The sequence below is a fragment of the Aquila chrysaetos genome, chromosome 7 (assembly GCF_900496995.4).
Source record: "Aquila chrysaetos chrysaetos chromosome 7, bAquChr1.4, whole genome shotgun sequence".
NCBI classification, from domain to species: Eukaryota; Metazoa; Chordata; class Aves; order Accipitriformes; family Accipitridae; genus Aquila; species Aquila chrysaetos.
The window spans coordinates 726,651-748,543 of NC_044010.1; the positions used below are offsets into that span (position 1 = coordinate 726,651).

The 21,893-nt window shown below is 54.4% G+C and overlaps 2 protein-coding genes across 2 annotated transcripts; one reads left to right on the plus strand and one right to left on the minus strand.

Annotated features, from left to right (window-relative positions):
• Positions 1-57: 57 nt before the first annotated feature.
• Positions 58-15,634, minus strand: CLSTN3 (calsyntenin 3). Its single transcript, XM_030019865.1, has 18 exons — positions 15,421-15,634; positions 12,582-12,704; positions 11,419-11,614; positions 10,724-10,932; positions 10,262-10,411; positions 9,413-9,598; positions 8,681-8,950; positions 8,278-8,390; positions 8,032-8,194; positions 6,863-6,919; positions 5,920-6,077; positions 5,589-5,737; positions 4,891-5,117; positions 3,605-3,775; positions 2,854-2,999; positions 2,599-2,734; positions 849-1,066; positions 58-764 (listed from the first exon to the last, which is right to left on the minus strand). The coding sequence occupies exons 1-18, from the start codon at positions 15,500-15,502 to the stop codon at positions 594-596; spliced, it is 2,925 nt and encodes a 974-aa protein (XP_029875725.1). The 5' UTR covers positions 15,503-15,634; the 3' UTR covers positions 58-593.
• Positions 15,635-16,100: 466 nt separating this feature from the next.
• On the plus strand, positions 16,101-18,649 carry RBP5 (retinol binding protein 5). Its single transcript, XM_030019868.2, has 4 exons — positions 16,101-16,540; positions 16,778-16,956; positions 17,430-17,531; positions 18,487-18,649. The coding sequence occupies exons 1-4, from the start codon at positions 16,468-16,470 to the stop codon at positions 18,538-18,540; spliced, it is 408 nt and encodes a 135-aa protein (XP_029875728.1). The 5' UTR covers positions 16,101-16,467; the 3' UTR covers positions 18,541-18,649.
• Positions 18,650-21,893: the final 3,244 nt, after the last annotated feature.

Here is a 21,893-nt window from a genome sequence, read left to right on the forward strand (position 1 = left end):
GCTACACTGACTGTTTCTTTCCCTGCTTGTGGTGAAAAACTGCAGAAGCCCTGAACATTTTATTTGAAATCCATTTATTTTAAAATCCACTTTGTTTCCTCATCCTTCTTACCTTCATTCATTTAGTTTAGGAGTATCGACAATTTTACAAAGCGACACAAGCTGCAGTGGGGGTTTTTTTGCATGAAACGAGAATAAACCTCAAACGACAACATTGAAAAAATATACAATATATATATATAATATCTGGGGCAGGGTTGTGAGAGACCCCACTCTGAGCCCTATGGCTGGCTCCTCCTTCCAAATTTCTGTTCTTTCCAAGCCCCTCCTTCCTCGTCATGGTTTGAACTGTGCCACTGTCATGTGCAAGTGCCCTAACACATGTTTCTAGAGAGCCAGATGGGGGGTCAATAACGTGGGGAATGTCCACAATGGGAATGGCAGAAGATGAAGGAACATGGGAGGCAGAAATGACAAATGAGGGAGGAGCGCATGTGTACACGGTGGGGGGAAGGAAGAAGTTAAAAGACAGACACCTCCTCCTTCCAGCCATATGTTTTGGGGGAATCCATTGGACTGGTGTTTTAAAGCTCCTAGTAGCGGTGAGAGCCGTCGCTTTTGCCGATGATGTGTCGGTCATCCATGTCATTGCTGTCCGGGGAGTCGGGCGTCTCCGAGTCGGTGCTGTCATCTTCGTCCTCCATCCCCTCGCTAGCTCTGCCCTCGCCGCTTTCTGCTGCCCTGTCCTGGCAGCTCTGGTAGGACTGGGGAGGTGAGAGATGGGGTGAGGGGAAGGATCTGGCCCCCCGGCTGCCCGCCCAGCCCCAGCCACTGTGGCTGCTCCTCACCTCCATGGGGTTGACTATGATGGTGAGGGCCGAGTCATCCCAGAACATGTCGCTCTCTTTGCCTCCGGTGCTTGCGTGCTCCCCTTCAGCAGCCCCAGGGACCTCTTGCCCCACTCCCCGCCGGTGCAGGGAGTGGATGCGCAGGATGCCGAGGATCACCATGAGCGCCAGGAAGCCCACGCACACCACAATGATGACAGTGGCAGCGCTGGGGACCACTTCGGAGAAAGAAAATGAGAAGGTGTGGTTAGAGCCTGCCACAGAAACGGGCGTTTCCAACCCGACCTGCGGGAAGTGGGGGTTCCTGGGCAGCGCTTGGGCTTTTGGTCTAGGCAGGAATGCGTCCTGACTTTTCCGCTCCCCTGGGCACAGGCAGGTCCTGCCTTCAGCTGCTGTATCTTCGCTGGAGGCCTGCCTGGTTTTCCAGGATGCCTGGGTCCAGGCGTGCTCCGATGTCAGCCTGGCCTGTAGACTCTGCACATCTTTGGTTTACAGAAGTCGCCAGAATATGTTGCACAGCAGCCAATTGTATCCCCCTCTTGGGAGGGAGAAATGTGGGCTGCGGAGAGCCTCTAAGGGCGCAAGGATGATTTTCCCAGGGTGTGATTTCTCTGCAAGCAGTAGAGAAAGAAGGAAGCCAAAAGAAGTCTGCTTTGCATATGGGGCAGAGGCGAGGGTTGTGATGGCCTTCTAATTAGTGCCACAGCCAAAGCCTGGCTTCTCCACAGGAGAAAACTTGAAATTCATCTAAGACCCTCAGCCCAACTCCCACTCCTTTGCTCTAGGCCTGTAGGCTGAGCCTGGACTCCCCAGATAACCCCCTTCCCTGCAAAAATCTATCTGGGCCCTCCGTGGATTTGTTCTGGGTGGTTCTGTACAGCCGGGACAACTTTTCCTTTGCTGCTGCCATCGGGCAGAGCTGGGGAAGGGACCGGCCAAGTCTGGGTTTTGGTGGTCCCCCAGCACATCCATAGGCTGTCCCCGCGGTGGCTCAGGGCCGGCTGCAGGACCGGACCAGCTGGGGATCAGCTGCTGCAGGAAGCTGCAGCAAAAGCTAGCACCAAGGGTGCTTTCCACGTTCCCTACAACGGGACCAAAATCAACGCAGGGTCTTCTGTAACAGTCCTAGAGCTCTCACAGCCTAGGAGGAGCCAGTTGGACTGCGGTCACGCTTGTGGCACAGGGCTGCCAGCACAAACCAACAAATCTAATCTCTAGTCTGGTTTTCAAGCTTCTCTCTCCTCTGTTTTGAGGGGCAAGAATCCTCCTCTTGTCTGTGTGGTTCTGTCTCCTACATTTTTCTGCCTTGCTGACCACCACCTAGTCCCATCTCTTTTTTTTAGAGCAGTGGCAGTCTTGATTCTCTTGTTTCTCTCCTGCTCTTGAAGCTTCCTTCTGAAATTACATTACCCCCAAGCCCACACAGCACCTCTGCAAGGTGCACAAATTAAATGGTACCAGCTTACGGTTGTTCTTTTTAGAGCTTCTCAGGTGTAGATTTCAGACTGCTTCTATGTCAAGAAAACAACACAGCAAAAGAGGAGGATTGTTGCGCCAAGCTCTCAAACACGGTTTGACACAGACTGCAGTCCATTTGCTAATGATGAGTGGGACAGGACAGTATAATGAGAACTCGGTAACATGGGTATAGGGAGCCTGAAAGGAATCCTCTGCTATAGGTTCTACCAGGATATCATAAAATCAGCATCCTGACCTAAAGGAATAAACCCAGAAGATAGTGTTAACTTACTTGGGTTGTTAGGGCCGCTTGCCAAACTGTGCCCAGATAGCTCTGGGGGTAAATGATGGCCACGGTGCATGAACTGCTGGGAGCTCAGAATATGGTTAGGATGAGCAGCTCGGTTCATGTTGTGGAGGACATTCACCTGCAGAAAGAGCAGAGCGAGAGAGACTCAGCCCTGTGTTCAAGGTACATTCTACATATTGTGTGCATTCCCGTCCATGCGTGCACAAGCACCTACGTGTGCGTGTATTTATCTCATACCTCAACAGTAAACTCATTGCTGGAGTAGCGTCCGTTCATCTCAGTGCAGGACAGGTGAAACTTCCTTTCATAAAGAGCAGCCCCGTGGTTGATGTGGTATGAGACCTGGCGCAGTATTTCCTCGTAAACTGCAACGCTCTCCACACCTGAGACAAGAAGAGACATTGGTGTGGGGCGAGGAAGCTCCTGCTTCAAAGTCATCTGGCGTCATAACCCCGTAGCAACTAGGAGCTATAGAGGAATCCAAGGCAATGCTGGGTTCATTAATTTTAGGAAGGGAGCAGAAATGGAGCCGGCTGCAAAGGACCTGATGAAATCCCCGCTTGCACTGCTAGAACAAGTGGAAGGGAAGGAAGGATCAAGAGCAGCAGCCCTGTTAAGTTCTGGAGAGTACAACAGCGTTGTACCAGTCCACAGCCTGTGGAGTGTGCTGTGCCCCAGCCACGTCACGCAAAATGCTGCTGGCTCCCGACAACACCAAACCCCAAGGAGTAAGTCAGGAGGAGCGATAGGAGCCTGGGTGAGAGCTCAGACACCATGCCCTAGTACGGCGGGCTGGAGGAGGACTCACCTCCCCAAGGAAACGGCCTGGGACTTCCAAAAGCTGGGAGTTCAACAAACGGTTACACCTCAGAGTCTCACAAAGTACACCGACACATCTCTAACATCGGGTTAAGTGCTTCTCCCAGCGATGGCTGCCAGGCAGTGGGCGAGGCGTAATTAGACCGCTGCGGCCAAGGAGAGGACGTACCTGTGATGGTCAGGTAGGCAGAGGTGTTAACAAGCTCCAGGCCCCGCTGCTGCAGCAGTGCCCCGTCCAGGAGCAGATACTCCCTCTCTGGGTCCAAGTCGTCTCCTACCAACGAGATCTCGCAGCCATCCAGGTTGTGCACAATCTCATCTGACATTCGTGTGTCTGTCACTGAGATGCGAACGGAAAGAAGACAGGGCCAGAAAGCCAGACAGCCGTCAGTGAAGGCAGGAGTTACTCAGAGTGGTACCCACTTACTTAAAAGCGCTCACATCCTATGTAATGACTTCTCTTTCTCTGGCTAGCACTGACCTTGAGTAAAATCAGTCAGTCTAATTACTTGGAGTAGTAATTGGAGGAGTCCCCCCTGGTTCTAATGACATTATTTACGCGCATAATAAAGTCATTTTATTTTGGAACAACATGCTATTATCAGACTGGTTCACGATAACACATCTTGGCTGTAAGGACTCTGTTGACAATGACAATGTGCAAATTGGGAACAACTCTATCACATGTTCCCAGACCCTGAGTGCTTTTGAAAGCTTTCCCCTGCCTCATGACTGCTGGTTACCATGGTTGAGATCTCATCTTCTTTAAAATGACAACCACATTCCATGACTAACTGCTTTCAGCAGGGCTAAGACCAACCTGCTCTATGTCAAGAAACTCATCTTTGTACAAGGAAAGGCAAAGCTGCTAAACAGAAAACTATGAGCAAAAAATCCCATTACCGGAAGAGATATGAAAGAAGTGAAAGGCCATGTGGAGCCCAGAGTGCAGAGAAATAATCTGAGGGTGATGGAGAGAAATTGAGGGACGTGGTATCACAGGGTGTGAGGAAACCGACTGGGGAATTCACAGGAGTAAGTGATGCAGGAAGAGATGGGAGGGGGTGAGAAATAAGGAAAGCAGGAGAGAAGGAAGCAGGAGGAGACTGAGTAAGCGCAGGTGTGGAGAGAGTAACAGGCAGGACATCCATCCAGTGCTGGATTCGATCAGGGGAAATGTAGGTAAAATGTAAAAGGGATTAGGAATGAGCAGCCTGGGAAAGGAGGAGGAGAGAGTGAGGCAAAGGAACTGGGTGGATAGAAAAAGTACAGGGAGGAGCAGAAAGGGATAAGAAGCGATTAGCCTACATTTTGACAGACAATGGGCCTTGCTTCTATATTTGTAAACTCTCTCCTATTTCGGGTGTAATGAGGGACTCTACTTCCTCTGCAGGACAGCAACTCTTGTAGGGCTTTCCACCTTGTCTCTTAGACCTCGCCCCGTACTCCACTCACCGGTACCATGCCAATTCTCATCCTTCTTGGCCTCCACCTGGTGAGAAATAGAGCAGGTGATCTGGAGGTTGGGGAAGAGGGGGACCCCGTCAGGAGCCTCAAAGTCTGATGCAGGATGAGCAAAGTGGGCACTGCCACTCAACAGGATCTGGGGGGCATCAGGCTGTAGCACCACAACGTAACCTTCCACGTCAGGAATGGAGACACAGGACTCTTCACTGAAACACCTGAAGGAGAGCAGTAGAAAGCATCGGTTGGCCCAAGCTTCCACCAGCAGCGTTGTAAAAGAACAACTCCTGCCCATTACTGCCAGTGAAGGGAACATCCTTTTTCCAGTAGTCTTCCTAAAGCTTCCCTAGAGCCTGCTGTGCAAGAGAGAGAAGTGCGGTAGGAATGACGTCACTGGGTTTCAGGTGACTTGGTCACATCCACACACCACAGAGGAAATTAAAACCAGGCCACATGCCGGGAGCACCGTGAGTGAAGGTAGAAGTTCTGCTACCCACAAAGACCCCAGGACCCAGTATTACAGTATCCATTTGGATACTGGTTACTTTAATCCTTCTTTTCAGGAAGACTTGTACCCATTTTGAGACCATCAATTAGAACTAAATACAAGGTGAGGGAGTGTGCTTTTAGTCAACAGAGAGGTAACCCTCTTGCTGAACATAGCCGGAGGTGCCGCTTTGCCCACTCACTTGACACTAGTGGTGAGTCTGAGCGGCCGGACTCCAGGGGTAGCGAAGCGCAGTGAATTCATGTAAGCCACGTGCTGGATTGCATGGTTGAAGGTTTCCACATCGTCACCCTCCAAGGTGAGCAGGGACTGAGAGGGGTTCACGTGAACCTACAGGTGGAAGAGAAGAAAACACTCAGGGTTCCTTGGCAAATGCCAAGAGTCCAGGCTAAGAGAGACACAAAGGAGAATGGTGGGGAGTTGTCTGAGGCGGGGGAACAGGCAAAGTCCTGGGAAGCAAGGCTGGGGAGGAGAGTGGAGGAGACCCATGCAAGCTGGGCAGATGGGCGTACCTTCATCCCTTTGCCCAGACTGTCGAAGTCACTGTAATCAAGCCCCTCACGGCAGGCATATAGGCATTCAATAACCTCCCGGCTCTCCAAGCTACCAGGGCGCACAGTGAAGCCAGCCAAGTAACCATGGAAGTAGTGGTGTATCGACAGAGGATCTCCTGAGGGAAACATGGGAGGTGGAGGGTGTGAGAGACATGGCGAGGAAGAGAGCAAAACCAACAAAAGCAACAGTGTGAGGGACAGACAGATGTTAAGGGAGGTGGAGAGAGACAGAGGGGTGCACGGGGCATGGAAAAGCCAAGACAACAAAAGCAACGGTGTGAGGGACAGACAGATGCTAAGGGAGGTAGAGAGAGACAGAGGGGTGCACGGGACATGGAAAAGAAAGACAACAAGAAGACAGGGGATGCTGAAGTAAGGCGATGACCGTTTTTTGAATTCCAGATGGGGGAAAGCGAGAAAAACAGACCAACAGAAAGACTAGGGCAGTGAACGGTGGGTAGCATAGAGAAGTTTCTGCCAAACTGCTGAATGCCAGATGGAAACAATTTCTTGTCCCCTTCTCGCTCTGCTTCCTGTGAGGGCTTTTAAAAGAAACTATACGTTTCATAGATAGTTAGGGATGAGGTGACATCTCCTGATGTCTGTAATGGCTCTTGTGTTCTTCAGAGACCAACTTTAATGATCAGGCATGAGGACTCTTTCTCCACATGAAAAGCATACTGCATCTCTCAAAGCAGGCTGTAGTCCTCCTATCAGCCTTTTCATGCTCCACAGATATCAGGGTATCAGGGACCAATCTGCCAAATAAGGGTTTTCCTCCCAGGATGGTGGGAGGTGGCAGGACAGGACCGGGGGAGCTGTATGAGGAAGGCACCATGCAAGAAGTGACAGTCATGCACGGTGAAGTGGGGAAGGGGACCGCCTTCTTTCTTTTCCCTACCTTGTACACTATCAGTGGAGTTCTCATTTCCTTTGATTTTCTCTTTGGTTTTCTCCTCTGCAAAAGGAGAACATGCAGAGAAGGAATAAGGCATTGGAAGAGGGTAGTTACAGGGTCAGGCAAGTATCTATACAAGTGCCTGCATGGGCCAGTCCAAAAGAACAGCTCTGGAGTCATGTGCCAAGCAGTGCACCCTTCAACCCTAGAGACAGCACATCACTGGTGAAAGAGGGCAGAGTCCCTCTCAGGAAGGGGACGGTGAGACTGTAGGATGAGTAACCGATACAAGGGAGAAAGTACAGGTTTGGGGTTTTTTTTCTCCTTTCCCAATGATACCTATTTGGGGAATTAATTGATCCCCATTTATGGGACATGGTCCTAGCCATGTTTGCAAAAAGCCAGGTTCTCAACATCCCTTTGAAACTCAGATGGTTCCAGGAGGGTGTCCCAAGCTGATTAATAATTGTTGGTTGCAAAAAGCCAATCGAGAGCACAGAGCTGTGGGAAGATCACTGACCTGGCAGAAGCAGTACTACAGTAAAGATTTGATCTTGCTAGAAATTTGTGCTGGAGTGAAGGCAAGCAGAAGGCAAATTCCTTTAGTTCGGTCCTGCTTCAGTCTTGCAGGAGAACTGAAAGACCTGGGAAATGCAGCCTTACATCTCCACAGAACGGGTTTTAATCTGGTAGGGGCTTAACTATGTTTCTAACCTGATCTTTGTCCTCCAACCCAGTTCCTCTGCTGAACGATTTGTGACTTCTTCATACAGACCCTCAAGACACAGAAATCCCCATCAATACAACCAGCAGCACAAATAGTACTGCCTGCTCTCTGATGAAAAGCTTCGATAGAAACGCCAAAGCCTGAGCGAGGTACAGAGTTTCAACTCTCCTCTGCCTGAAAGCTGGTTATCCATCGCATATTCTACTGCTGTTGTCCATGAAGCTGCCAACGACACTTGTCCCTGAGCTACTATTACCATGGCCTGCTGGCTTGGTCCGTAAGGAAGGAAGGAGCCACATTGGCTTTGGTGCCAAGGAGGCAAGATGGCAGCAATGTGGTTTGCATCATTTAGTACCGGGTGGTGTTTCTTTCACCTCTTCTGGCTCTCCCTCCACTCCCTTGTCTCCCATGTGGGAAGAGCATGGTTCGGGGAGCGGGCGCTCACCGGTCCAGCAGGCTCCAATCATGAGCGAGGGTTCCCGCCGTGGGGGGTGAATGAGGCCGTTGTCGTGGATGAGGGCAGGGTCATAAGAGACGCCATCCACGTAGAGCGTGACAGTGGGGAACTCCAGGTTGAGGGCGTAATGGTGCCATTCGTCGTCGCAGACCTAGGGCAGACAGCAGAGGAGGGGATCAGCAAAGGGCAGAAGGAGAAGGGACGTGGGGAAGAGGCAAACGCTTCCTCCCTCACCTGCTCAAGCTTCCAGAGGAATTTCACAGGCCTTGAACTTTCCAGCAACGGCCAGTAGAGGAAAGCGATCCGGCAGCCGTGCACGGCCAGAGAGTAATGCGAGTAGCCATCCTCTGCCAGGGACAAGCACAGGGAGTTAGGTATCGCACCTCGGAGCGGTCTCGCTAGCCAGAGCCCCGAAGCACACGCTAGCCCGCACGACTGGCACTCGGCACTGCGCGCTCGCAGCGGGCTTGACCGCTCCCAGAAAAAGCGACACCTGAAGAACCTGCGCTCCTAAGGAGGGACCCCTGCCCAGGTCCCGCTCCGGAACACAAAGACATTTCCCCCTGCAGGGACAATCCCTTCTAACTTGTTAGAGGCAGCGGGCAGAAGCGTCCCCACCCCGGGAAAAGCGTCTCACCGCTCTGCACCGTACTGCAGATCACCGTCTCCTCTTCCCGCCTGCCTTTGCCGGGCACCACGGCATGCTTCATCCATACGGACAGGGTGAAGTGGTCACTCAGCCCCTCGTGGGCGTTCGGCCCGTTCGGGACAGGCACCTGGGCAGCCTGGCTGCCATTGAACCAGTAGATGAGGCTGCTGTCCTGGCTGTAGTGCACCGAGAGCCGCGCCGTCCAGTTCGCCGTGGGGCTCGGCACCGGCAGCAGGTCAATCTCTCCTGAGGCAGCACCTACGGAGAAGGGAAGGAGTCAGGAGCGTCAGCACGGGAGAATAAGGAGCCTGAGAACTGGGGAACAGACGAAGAGGGTGCTAGAGGGCTGGTTGTAAGGTCTCAGCGGACAGGGAGAGGAGGAGTTGCCTGTAGGCCTTCTCCTAGCTGGAGAAGGATGGTGACTTTTCCATCTGTGCTGAGGGGAGTCCCACAGACTCTGCGTACCGGGGCAATGCACAGAAACCTCCGGCTTCCCAGCGAGGAAAGCACGGGGAGCCCCTTCTAAATACGGGCAGGGTGCCCGCTGCCCCTCAATGCGGCGTGCGATCGAGGCGTCCTCCCTGACCGCAGCCGACGTGAGGAACGTGTCCCCGGCATCCCTGCCGCGCGAGGCGCGGAGCTACCGCTGGGAACCCCTCCAAGGGAAGGGGCAGGGTGCCGTGCCACAGCCGCCCTCGGCCCAGGAAAGACTCAATTCACCACAGAGTTTGCGTAGCGACTTCTCGGAGTAGTTATCCCGGTCACAGCCCTTGGCCACGTGGTTCGTCTGCAGCTCCACCGTGGCCTGGATGTTCCACAGGGGCTCGTCGCAAGTCTCCAGGTGAATGCTGGGGAAGAGCGCGAGGCTGCCTGCCCCCGGGGTGTACTCAATCCTCTTGTTCCAGCCTAATGAAGAAGAGTGAAAGGGAGGGGTTAGGTCCTGCCAAGGACCCAAGGCCAGAACATTTGGCACGCACACAAGTGGCATCTATGGACTAGCCCAGAAACAGAGATTTTTTGGCCCTTTCCGTGTTGGAAAGACAACTTTATGCAGCTGGCATCAGTGCAAGGGAAGATTTCCTAGAAGCACAGGGTCCAAATTCTCATCTTCTACAGCTAGTACCAGTGTAGCAGCACTCCTTGGATTGTCAGCCTCTCTTATCAGGCAGAGCAGATATTTAGCTGTGTTGATTTCCCCTTAACTCTATTGACTAAGGTGAACCTGTAGGCATACAACACCTCTGGAAAAGCCAAATACGCTCAGGATGAGCAGCCCCAAAACCGATCTACCTTGAATACAGTCTGTGAGCCTTATCAAATAGATAGTAGTTCACGGTAATCCAAGGAAAGATTTTTCCAATGTTATAATTGCCTTTCAGTGGCTTTGCAACAGACTTAGGTGTCTGCTGCATCCCCTTAGGTGGGACTGATGGGTTGGTGCCAGAACTGAATCCTGTATATGGGCATACAAATTTATACATGTATATACAAACATTTGCAATGAGTAGGACCGAGTAGTAGTTCAGCAAAAGCAAAGGGAAGACGTAACTGTGTTTGGAGGTTTCATACCCTGCCAGCTGGGCTTGCAGGTGGGTTTCACCTGGATTTCCACTTCAGCATCATCAGAAGCCCGCTTCTTTCCACAGTCATAGGCTGTCACTGTGAATTTGTAGAGACGATCTCCACTGTACTGCAGCTTCTCCGTGTTCTCGATGTTCCCTGGTTAGGAAGACAAAGAGATCAAGGGAGAGGAAAGACAGTCTCCTCAAAGATGTTCCTTCTAGAAATCACTCTTATTTTTGATCAGCTACAAAAACAACCAAAAAGGGGTTGAGCTCCTGCCCCCCAGTGCCACTCCGTAACAAGCTATAGTATCCCACAAAATGGCTGCTGCATCTCTGCACCAGGAGAGGTAGATCAGCAGCGCTAGAAAATTCATACAGTACAGCTCTGCCAGCAAATGGGACTGGCAGAGAGGGAGCAAAGCAGGAAAGGGGGAGTGACGTGCTCGTGGTAGGTGCGGATTCTTACCGTCATTGTCAATGAGAAAGGGAATATTGGGGGTCAGGATCTCATAGTAGCAGATCTGGCTGTACTGGGGCGAGCAGTCTCCATCAATGGCCTCCACACGCAAGATGCGGTCATACAGCTTTCCCTCAGTCACTGCCACACGATACAACTTTTCCACAAAGACAGGGGCAAACTCATTCACATCGTTTACTCGAACGTGCACCGTGGCCCTGATGCAGAGAGACATCAGTAAGAACGGATCGGCCGATTAGGAGCCGTACACCACCTAAATTTCCGTGTAAGTCACTCCCCTAAAGTGCACCAGTCTGATTTCCAGCCGTCAAAAGCAAGGACAAAGGAAAGAGACCTTGGTTTCAACGCAGCAATGTTGGCACACAGGAGGTGGGACAATGGTTTCCCACCCCAGAGAAAGAGCAAAAGGAATGATAAAGTAATCTGGACCTCCTGCCTATATGCAGCAACATAAAACACCACCCTTAGACACAACTGTCAAGCAGCCCTCATTTCTAGTGTGTTCACTCATGTGACTCAGTCAGTGAACATTTCTCTTTGGGTCTTATTAACATGTTGAGTTATAGTATCAAGGCTAGAGAAAAATACTTCTGGCTAAGGGAAGCGTTCCCACAGCAATTTGCATTTCAGTTGCTGTGACAGATCGCATTTTCTAACATGCAGCAATGATTGCATGGACTTACTTGTGTGATTTCTTGGTATTTGCTCCATCAGGTCCCTCTCCGCAGTCGTAAGCCTGGATGGTGAACGTGTGCTCCTTATGTGCTTCACAATCCACTGGTTCCTTGGCCCGGATCAGCCCCTCACCCGTAGCTTTGTCCAGGATCACGGCTTCAAAAGGTACCCCTGACCCATGGATCCTGAAGCCACAGATTTCACCTGGTACCCACAAAGGCAGAGAGGAAGCGGAGAAAGAAAAGAACTGAGGAGAGCGCGTTATGCCCCCTGGCTTCCCTCTCCCGTATTTTCTTCCTTACTAACTTACGCTCCCCCTTCTCCCTTATTATCACCTCTCATTTCCAGCAGTTTTTGGTTCCCTAAGAGTTCCTCCTGCCCTCTCTCACAGCCATCAATGGTGCAGATTGCCCTCTACTGGAAACTACTCCCACGGCAAGGAGTCTTGACCAGCATCAAGAAAGATCAGAGGTTACAAGGCTCAAGCTCGATTTATTAGTGCTACACAGCCACGGTACTGAGGGAGCACCTTGTTTCTCCTCTGCATCCCTCAGGGAGGCAAAACAGGCCACATATTGCAGATAGACAGCCAAAGCGTGAAGATCCATGATGTCTCATCCACCCACACACGCAGGATGTGCACCGTACTGCAGGGAACTGCAGATAGGGTCACCCGAATCCTAGAGTTCAGCTCACAGGGACCACTTTTCCTCTCCCAAAGCTGAGGGAGGATGCGTGAGGAAGCTCCAGGCACGGCCCAAGCAAGCACCAGGAATACAACCCTCGGAAAGCCTCGTCCGTAGTTTCAGGGATTCGTGCTTACTGTGAGGGGATGTCGCACTGCCAACGAAGTGTGCCCGACCAGCTTTCTCCAGCGCTCACAGACACAGAGCTGTGCATGTGATCTTTGGAAATAGCAGAACTGCGTCAAAAAGTAGCTGGCTCCACCCTCAATTTCTCTCCCTAAGGGAAACAGCTCACGGCATCCTAAATCAAGCTGTGCCCCGACTGCCTCCAGACTTCACTGGGGACCTCCTCCGGAACAAGGTTTGGAGGTGATCGTTTCCTGGAGAGAGCTAGAATCCAGCACAGGGATGAATGTCACCCTGCCTCTGCCTCTTCCGAAGTCTCTCCCTGCCTCCCACCCTTCCCTGAGCTGCCACCCACCTACCTGCATAGCGCAGTGGAGCATCTTTGTCCAGTGCAAATAGCGGTGGGTTCAGCAGGACTGTGTTGTCATTCTCCATGACGATGCCCTGATACTCGGCTTCAATCCAGGGTTTGTGCTTGTTTGCTGAGGTGGATTTGGGGTAAAGGATGGAGCACAGGAACGTGTTAGCCGCCAATGACAGATTCAGTAGGAAAAGAGCAGAATATCATCCAGTAGCAGGTAACAACCACCCCTCCCCACCTCCCTCTCTGGAAATAAAGAAGTCTAAAACAGGCTGGGAGGAAGAAGTTCTCTTTCTTTAGTTCTACTCTACATGGCTCTTGGGAGACCTCGTCAGGAACAATGTGTTCCTTCTGGCCTCCTCATTACTATCTTACAAGAAATATGCGGAGAGGCATCTGGGTGCCCAGGAAAGCTGGAGTGGTTAAAAAAATTGAAATCAAGAGGCAGAAGTAGCCTGATTCTGGAGACAGATTCCAAATGCTAAATCCTTTAGCTCACTCAAGCAATAATTAAAGGATCCAGGATACATCTTCCCTTGGGATGTCCCCAGGGGACAAGTCTTGCACGCGGCCATTATCACTTACGCCTCCCATCCTCTGGACTAAGGGCCCTGATCTACGCACACCTACCCAGGTACACTGTCAGTCAGTCGCCCTACGCGTAGAATAACCTACTCTGAGAGTCCCTTGCTCCTTCCTTCCCCAGTCCATGGCGAGCACCATATTCCCTTGGCCCCTCCTTGCTAATCCCGGTGGCTGGAGCCCAGCCAGGCTTGGCATGGAGGCAGCAGCCAGCAGGAGGCTCTGAAAAATGTCACAGGCCCAGAAATAGCAAATTAATCTTTATCACACAGGCTCCGGGGCAGGGAAAGGGAGAAATAAAGGGTTGGGGGGGAGGGAAGGGGAGGGGAGAGGAGGGGAGAGAGAAGAAAAATCATTGCAAATTAAAAACCCCTCCCCCATGCCCACTCCCTGCCAAATGGGCCTCAGAGATTATATTCCATGGCCTAGTTACAACCCCCCATTCCCAGATAATCCCCCACTCTCCCACCCCCCGGAGACCAAGATTTATTACAGCCCAGTGATACTTTGAGCACAGCATGGCTCAGAACTGGTGGGGAGCAGGACACCGAGCCTTCCCCCTCAAGGGCACTACTTCCAATATGTGAATTCATCCCCTGCAGCACAGCATCCTCTGAAACCACACCGGCATGGCGTGACGTGTTGACTCAAAAGGGCCAGTATCCCTTACAACCAACCGCTCCCGCAAATCAGGGCCGGGGGACGCTGCCGGAGCCGGGCGGTGGGCCAGCAGACAGGGCGAAGGGTCAGGGTGGGGACGCATCAGCGGGGCAGAGCGGGCAGACCCAGCCTGGCGTAGCAGCGAAGAGCGTGGGTTGGCATTTCTCCCTCACCGTATTGATTAAGATTATAAAGCATTGCGTAGGAAATCCAGGGAAGCAGCCATCCTGCTCAGTATGCAGGTGGAATCCTCCCTGTGTGCAAGAGCCCACGTTTCACCCCACCCCTCTGTTGCCCCCGCTGGATTCCACCCTGCGGACGGCTCTTGTCCACGCGCCACACCACCGAGGTGGGAATCCATAGCTACAAATGCCAAATGTGCCCTGTTGCTGGGGTAACAAGCTGGTGGCAGAGAGATAAATCCTTTGCTGCATCCACCTGCAACTTGGGAATCACCAATCTGATTTCTCGGGAAACGAGTTCCTGGAGATTAGAAAAACATTTTGGGAATATTTTTAGGATACAGACTCCCACCATCTTCAAGAAAGCTCCTGTAAATCTAAAATAATTTGCCAAAGGCGGGGGGGGGGGGGGGGGGTAGATGTTTCAGAGTGTAAATTCACAAAGGAGAGAGAAAACCCGGAGCGTAAGGGGCCTTGCCTCGCCACTGGGCCCCTTGGCACCACAGCAGTACGAATAAATCCCCCTGCCAATGTCAGCGTACACAGAGCTCCGCGCTGCACCCACCCCGTAGCCCTACCTCTGCCGAAGCACGGAAGGCACCCTAAGGTGTCACATTCCCTGATGACCCCCAGTCCCTCGCATGTTTTCAGATTCTCCCACCCTGTCAGATTATTGACGCACTGGCTCCCCTCGGACAAATGTCTCACGCCTGCCTCTACAGCCACAGATCTAGAAACCCACATCCTTCTCCATTGCTCTACGTGGCCAAAGAACATCTGCATTCAGAACGTTAACAGCTATAGCATTAGGGTTTTGGGGTTTGTTTTTTTTTTACACATTTGGCACATAAAATACTGTTTTATATAAGCAACCTGCAGAGTTAACACCTAACTGTACAATAATTCCTACTGATGGATTGTAGATGGATGAAGTAGAATTAGGAGATGGAGATAGGGGATGCGTTTTGGAGACCACAGGGGTCTGTGGAGAAGCAACACATTCTCTCCCAGCGGGCTAAGGAAGGGAAGGAAAGCTTAACCCACCCAGCGATAACTGAAACAAAAGCAAGACAAGCGGGTGGAAAAGGGGAAAACGCGAGGGGAATGCCAGAAGGAGAGGAGAGAACGGAGAGGAAACCGGTGGCAGGAGACGGATGGAGAAAGTAGGGAGAGGGGCTGGGATGAGGACGCCCGAAGGGGCAAAGGGAGCCGGAGCCGCCGGGGACCGCGGACGAAAACGTGCCAGACGAAGGCGACGGGCAGCGCGGAGCCGCATCCGCGGGGGCGGGTGGATGAACGGCGGCTCAGCGTGCCCCGACCACCACCACCCCCCCCCCCACGACCACCACCACCACCCCCCGCCCGGCCGCGGGATGCAACCCGGGACGGCACCGGCGGGTCTCCGCCGCTCACCTTTGTTGGAGGCTCCGCCGGGCAGCGCGGCGCAGAGGCAGAGGAGAGGCAGGAGGACGGCGGCGGACCGAGGGTCGCCCATCGCGGCGGCGGCGGGTCCCGGCCCACCGGGGGGCTACTGGAGAGCGGCGGGCCCGGCCCTGCCCACGCTCCCGCTCCCACTCGCGGCGCGGTCCCTCCGCCAGCCCGGCTCCGCTCCGCTCCACGCCCGGCCCCGCCCCGCCACTGCAGCATGACGTCACGGGCGGGGGTCGGCAGCCAGTGGGAGGGGCCGCCGCGCCAGGTGCTGCGGGGGGGGGGCACAGGGGCTGGTTTCCTCCTGGCTGCAATCCGGGCAGGGCACGGAGCTGGGGGGGTCTTCCAAACCGGTGCCCGGTGTTTCGCTCCGGGAAGCATCCTCGCAGCTTGTTGGGGGGGGGGGGGCGGGAGGAACAGGCTGGGGATGGGGGGGGGGTGAAGATGGCGGGGGGGGGGGGGTTGCCCGGGCGAGGGGCTGCAGACCGCAACTGGAGCCCGCCGCCCATCCGCCCCCGGGGTGGGCAGGGAGGAGCTGCCAGCCCCCCGCCGCGTATTCTCGACGGGGCGACCGGGTCCCGGGGGGGGGAACGCGGGTCGGGGCACTGCTCTGAAGAAGCTGGCAGCCACCGGCGTCACGGTGTGAGGAGGGGAAGGGGGGGGGGGAGAGGAGGCGGCGGCGAGGGGGGGGGGTCCGTGCCGCTGGTCGGCCGCCAAGAGCGTAAGACCAGCAGCCCCCCGGGGAGGGCGCAGGGTGAGGAGGTGACCGGCCGCTCTCGCGTCCTCCCCGGTCGAGGCGGAGATGCTGGAAGCAGGGGCAGTCCCGGCCTTTTCCGCATCCCCCCCCCCCCCGCCCCGCCGCTGGGACTCTTACTGCAGCGGGGAGTCCGGAGCCCGGCTGCCCCGCAGACCTCGCCCCACCGCGGGAGAGGGACCGGCCCGCCCGGCGAGCGAGCTCGGTCCCAGCTCCGCGCCTGTCCCGGTCCTCGCTCGCTCTCCTGCTCGCCGTCGGTGCCGGTCCTGTGCCCCGGGATGCCTCCCAACCTCACCGGCTATTACCGCTTCGTCTCCCAGGAGAACATGGACAATTACCTGCGCGCTTTAGGTAACTCCAGCCTCCTCGTCCCGCTCCTTCCTCCCCTTTTTGCTCCCTTCCGTCTCCAAAAATGTCCCATGTCGGGGAAGGGTCTTTCTGTCTGCGGCCGTCACTGTTGCGCTGTGGTGGGAGGGGGGTGTCGTGGCTGGGGCTCCCCGGCCAAAAGAGTGGAGGAGCTCTGCGGGGATGCTGCTAGAGAAGGGACCCAGGTCGTCCAGAGATCTCCCCCTCCCTCTCATCCTCCAGATATCAACGTGGTCCTGCGAAAACTGGTTTGCCTCCTGAAGCCCGATAAAGAGATCATCCACACGGGAGATCACATGGTCATCCGCACGATCACCTCCCTGCGGGACTACGTGATGGATTTTGACCTGGGAGTCCAGTTTGAGGAAGACCTGGGACCCGTGGATGGACGCAAGTGCCAGGTGAGAAGCCCAAGCAGTGCAGTTCGACAGCGGGCTGGGGTGCACTAGAAGTTTAGAGACTTGCTCAGCTTTTGATTCACGAACCAGATGAGAGCCCAGCCCAGAGCTGGCGTGCCCCTGCAGGTCGAGGAATAAGTGGTTCGATGAGTAAATCGCTCACAGCAAAGGGGTTGAGCACCAAACAGCCAGAAACCCAGTACTTTGGCACCCAGAGGGTACTATCCTCTGGAGCAAAGCCCTGAGAAGACAGAACATCAGCCCACTTGGCAGTATTCTGTTGCACTTGGAAGCCAGAGGGTCGTTCACCTCCCCCAAAGAGCATCAGCCCCAAGGAGCCACCAAAGAGTCCCCAGATCAGGGAGTGCGTTTGAAAACATGTCTGAGAGAAACAGTCAGCGTCATCGCTGGAAACCTGTATTACCAGGACCCGATTGTCTTGGCACCATGTCTTCCCTTCTCCTCCTTTTTTTCAGACAACTGTCTCCTGGGAGGGGGATCAGCTGGTGTGTGAGCAGCTAGGAGAGAAGAGGAACCGAGGCTGGAGGCACTGGCTGGAGGGGGACCAGCTGCATCTGGTGAGGAGGGGTCCGGCGCAGCTTGCTAAATCCCAGTCACGGTGGGCTGGGGGGGGACACGCACAGTGCGGGTGCTCCCGGCTCTGAGCCAGCCGTGCAGCTTCCTTCCAGCTCCTCTCAAGACTTCAGCCCTGGCTCCTCCGGGGCAGTCACCGCTTCACACAAACATCCGCCTCCAGGGTTTAAAAGTTAATGCAGCTCAAGAAAGGCAATGGGCCGTTGCCTGTCCTGCAGCCTGACCCGCTGAGGCTTTGGGAGGGTCGGGAAGGTTCCCTGCCCTGCAGCCTGAGACGCTGAGGCTTTGGGAGGGTTGGGAAGGTTCCCTGCCCTGCAGCCTGAGACGCTGAGGCTTTGGGAGGGTTGGAAAGGTTCCCTGTCCTGCAGCCTGACCCGATGAGGCTTTGGGAGGGTCTGGAAGGTTCCCTGCCCTGCAGCCTGATCCAACGAGGCTTTGGGAGGGTCGGGAAGGTTCCCTGTCCTGCAGCCTGATCCAACGAGGCTTTGGGAGGGTCGGGAAGGTTCCCTGCCCTGCAGCCTGATCCAATGAGGCTTTGGGAGGGTCGGGAAGGTTCCCTGCCCTGCAGCCTGATCCAACGAGGCTTTGGGAGGGTCGGGAAGGTTCCCTGCCCTGCAGCCTGATCCAACGAGGCTTTGGGAGGGTCGGGAAGGTTCCCTGCCCTGCAGCCTGATCCAACGAGGCTTTGGGAGGGTCGGGAAGGTTCCCTGTCCTGCAGCCTGACCCAATGAGGCTTTGGGAGGGTCGGGAAGGTTCCCTGCCCTGCAGCCTGACCCCGCTGGGGCTTTGGGAGGGTCGGGAAGGGCTGGCAGCAGCATGTGGCCTGTCGGACTCCAGCCAGCAGCGGGAGGGCAGGCAGGGCTGCGGTGGCGGCAGCTGGGGAGGGAGAGAAGTTGGGGACCCAGCCTAAACCCCTCTTTCGCCTCCCGCTTTCCCCAGCGCATGACCGCTGAAGACGAGGTGTGTGTCCAGGTTTTCCAGAAAGTGAAGTGAGCGCTCCCCCCAGCTCCGGACGGGACCCTCGCTCCCCAGTGTAAACTGCCCCGGATTGAAAAAAAGAAACAAGACCCGAGGGAACCAAGCCCCCCCCCCTCTCCCCCGATCCCTGTCACAGCGTGGTTTCTTCTGCCTCGTCTCTCGGCCGGGCCGGGGGAAGGGGGATGGCCGGGGGGGGGGACCGGGGGGTCGCGGCGGGGCCGGGCCTGCGGGGAGCGGGAGGCGGGGAGAGGAGGCGGCCGGGGCGGGGAGGGCGATGGGCCGTCGGTTGCACGGAGGCTCCTTTCAGAATAAGAGCTGGTAAGGGAGGGGGGGGGCTGCCCCGCGGCCGGCCCGGACCCCCACTCACACGCACAGCTCCCGCGCTCCTCCTGCCCCCCCGCCCCGTGGCGGAGGGTCCCCCTTCTTCGGCAGCCGCCCCCCGCCCGCCCCCAGCCGTCTTCTCCGGGAATGCTACGTTCTTCTCGGGATCCCGGGAGAGAACAGACCTCGTCCTCCAGAGTGAAGGGTTTTCATGGGACGGTGGGCGAGGGAGCCAGCCCCTGAGAGGGTCCCGAGGGTGAGGAAGGGTCAGGTTCTCCTCCCGGTGTGAGAAACCACGGCCACCGCCTCTAGCCCCAGCACTGCTCCTGGCCTTCCTGGAGGCATCTCCCCACAGCTCCTCCCTGCCGTCAGAGACCGAGGGACAGAACCAAAGGAGGTGAGGTCCCCCGAAAAGCCAGACCCGTGCCAAAGACGGAGGTGTCTCTTAATGAAGACACCTGATGGGACGTGCATGAGCCCACAGGCGGGTACTTCTGAAGGACACCTGCGGCTGCCCCCCAACAAGAGGTTGAAGGGCAGGGTACGCAGGAATGCGTAGCTACTGACATTGCTGAGGACCAAGAGGCAGGCAGATTTTGAAAGCCACAGGCCCTTTTCAAGCTGAGAAAATGCAATTGTTTGCTCCAGCTCCTCATCTAAAAAGTAGTATTTTCCAAAGAGCTTCCCTTCAGGGAAGATGCAAAGATGAGTGCCATGAGAAAAGCCTTACTTCAGAACATCTGATAAGCAAGCGGTCGGGGAGCTGCAGCTTTACCTCTCATGTCAACCTCTGGCTCTTCAGGGTTGTCTCTGAGGACATCCCAGGCTGCAGCACTCTGTCAATAGTACAAGAGTACCACTGGGTGGGACACCATTAAACCCAACGAGCAATCATAACCACGCCATCCAGCATGTCATCTCCTCTACACAGACCCCTCCACAACCCATCATTCCTTCTATCATGAGGAGACTCTACATTACCTTTGTTGTATTACGAGGTTGCAAAAGGCAGAGCTTTGACTGACAGCAGCTGAAGCCAGTTCAACTGTTGCCCTCTTCGTACTCTTCCATACAATGAGAGCCCTTCTGAGCTGCTTCTGATCCCCACAACGAAGCTCACTTCACTGTGTCCAGACTGATATCTTCCAGACTGTGGAATCAACAACTAATCAACAAATTCCAGGCCCTGCACCAAAAGCTGGTACAAATTTTCATTTTCTGAGCCTACATTCTGGTTTGATGGTAGACAGCTATTGCCTTCAGGTGGTTAGCCAGACTCTTCCGCCGGCGTGCCAACCATCCACATAATTGTCATGTAAGCCTGTGAGGTGACCTGCCCAGTGGATTGCTTCTGACTGGTTGCCAGCCATCGTATATCCATGACAGCCTCGCGTCTTCAGGAAGCATCTGGTTGTGCCAGAACCATAGATAGGAATCATACCCACTTGATGTGGTCCATGCTTATAATAATCATAAGGGATAGTATTCCAACTTATTCTAGGGCTTCAGTTAGTAACTACCAGCACTAATAATTCACTGTTTCTTCTTTTGTAATCGTGCTATAGGTGTGATGCCTAAGTCAGATAGTGACTTTGCACAACAGTACTATATTGCTGAGACACAAGCCCGTGGGAGTTGAGGATGCTAGCGTAAGGCAGGGGATAAGGTGTGATACTGGGAGGACACTGGTTTTTCCCCTTGCTGAGTGGCTAGTGCTGCAGAACTACATCTCTTCTGGGGTATTACACTTGGCTTTGCTCCTTGATTTCGAAGACACAGAAACAGACTGCCAAGATGCTGCTGCTGCTTACCATCCCATACCAGCGGGAAGAGATGCCCTTAGAGTCCTGAGCCTTCTTTTGGTGTAGGTCATCTTCTCCATATCAGCCAGAGCTGCAGGAGTGGCATGATTTGTCTGAAAAAGTGGTAAGCCATTCGATAGCACAGGCCTGGCTGTGTGAAGCCCAAGCCCTATGGCTAGTGGCAGAGTGTCCCCAAAAGGCTGCGATGGGTAGTCAAACCAAGGGGTTGAAGGTAAGCGTGCCCCAGGAAAGCAGCTCAGTGTTCACAGGTGAGCCTGGGTCTGTGGCCCTGATGTACTGTAGGGTAGGTGGTGGAGCTGTAGAAGGCCCAACAGAGGCATTTCTCTGTCCTCCTTGCTTCAGCTTTGCAGATAAAGTACCCAACTTATCTTCTCCTTCTCAGTGGATGAGAGGGTCTGCACATCAGGGGATGATCTCATGGCTTCTGAGGCTGTAGAGCAGGTTTCTTTCCAAAGATCTCCTGCAACACACTGTATTCAAAGTGGAGTCTCTCTCCGTAAGAGGATGTTGGCATCTTTGACCGTGCTGAAGATCTACAGTTTCTTTACTTTGCTCTGATACTGTCTGGATTTATTGTCCAGTCCTCTTGTAATCCTGCTGAGTCAAGCAGGCAGCAAACAGGTGCTAGTTTTGGCATTCTGTGGTCCTACACGTATTCTGCCCTTAAGCAAAGAAAGGCACGGACATCCTCCCGAGGTAAAAATGGTACCAGGTATTTCCTGGCTCCTACCTAACGTGAAGAAGAGGATTGCACAGAGCATCTGAAGGGGAATGCCACCAGTGGAAGCACTGGAGCAGGACTGAGGGCATAGCTGACTTGTCGAAATCTGGTGGGTCTATGGGACCTGTATTAGAGGTGGGCTGCTCCAGTTAGGCATATCCCCAGGTAACCACCCTTGCTTTACCAGCTGAAGTACTCTCTTAGTAGCCCACATGGTGTTATCAGGGCGGGGGGGAGGAAATGAAGACACAGGAGATGTGCCTTGAAAGTGCCACAGAACTCACAGTAGTGATCCCTGGATAGAAGATTCCTTGTCCAGAACACACGGAAATGATCAGCTTCCTTACAAATGATCCTCAATCACCTCTGTCTAGCCGTGCTTTGCCAGGGAACACTCTTCCCACCGGTGATCTGTTCATAACAGATCTCTCAGAGAGTAATTTCCAGTGCTTGCCAGCTACTTTCCAGATGTGGTTTCTGAATAAAAGCTTCCCTTCTGGTGG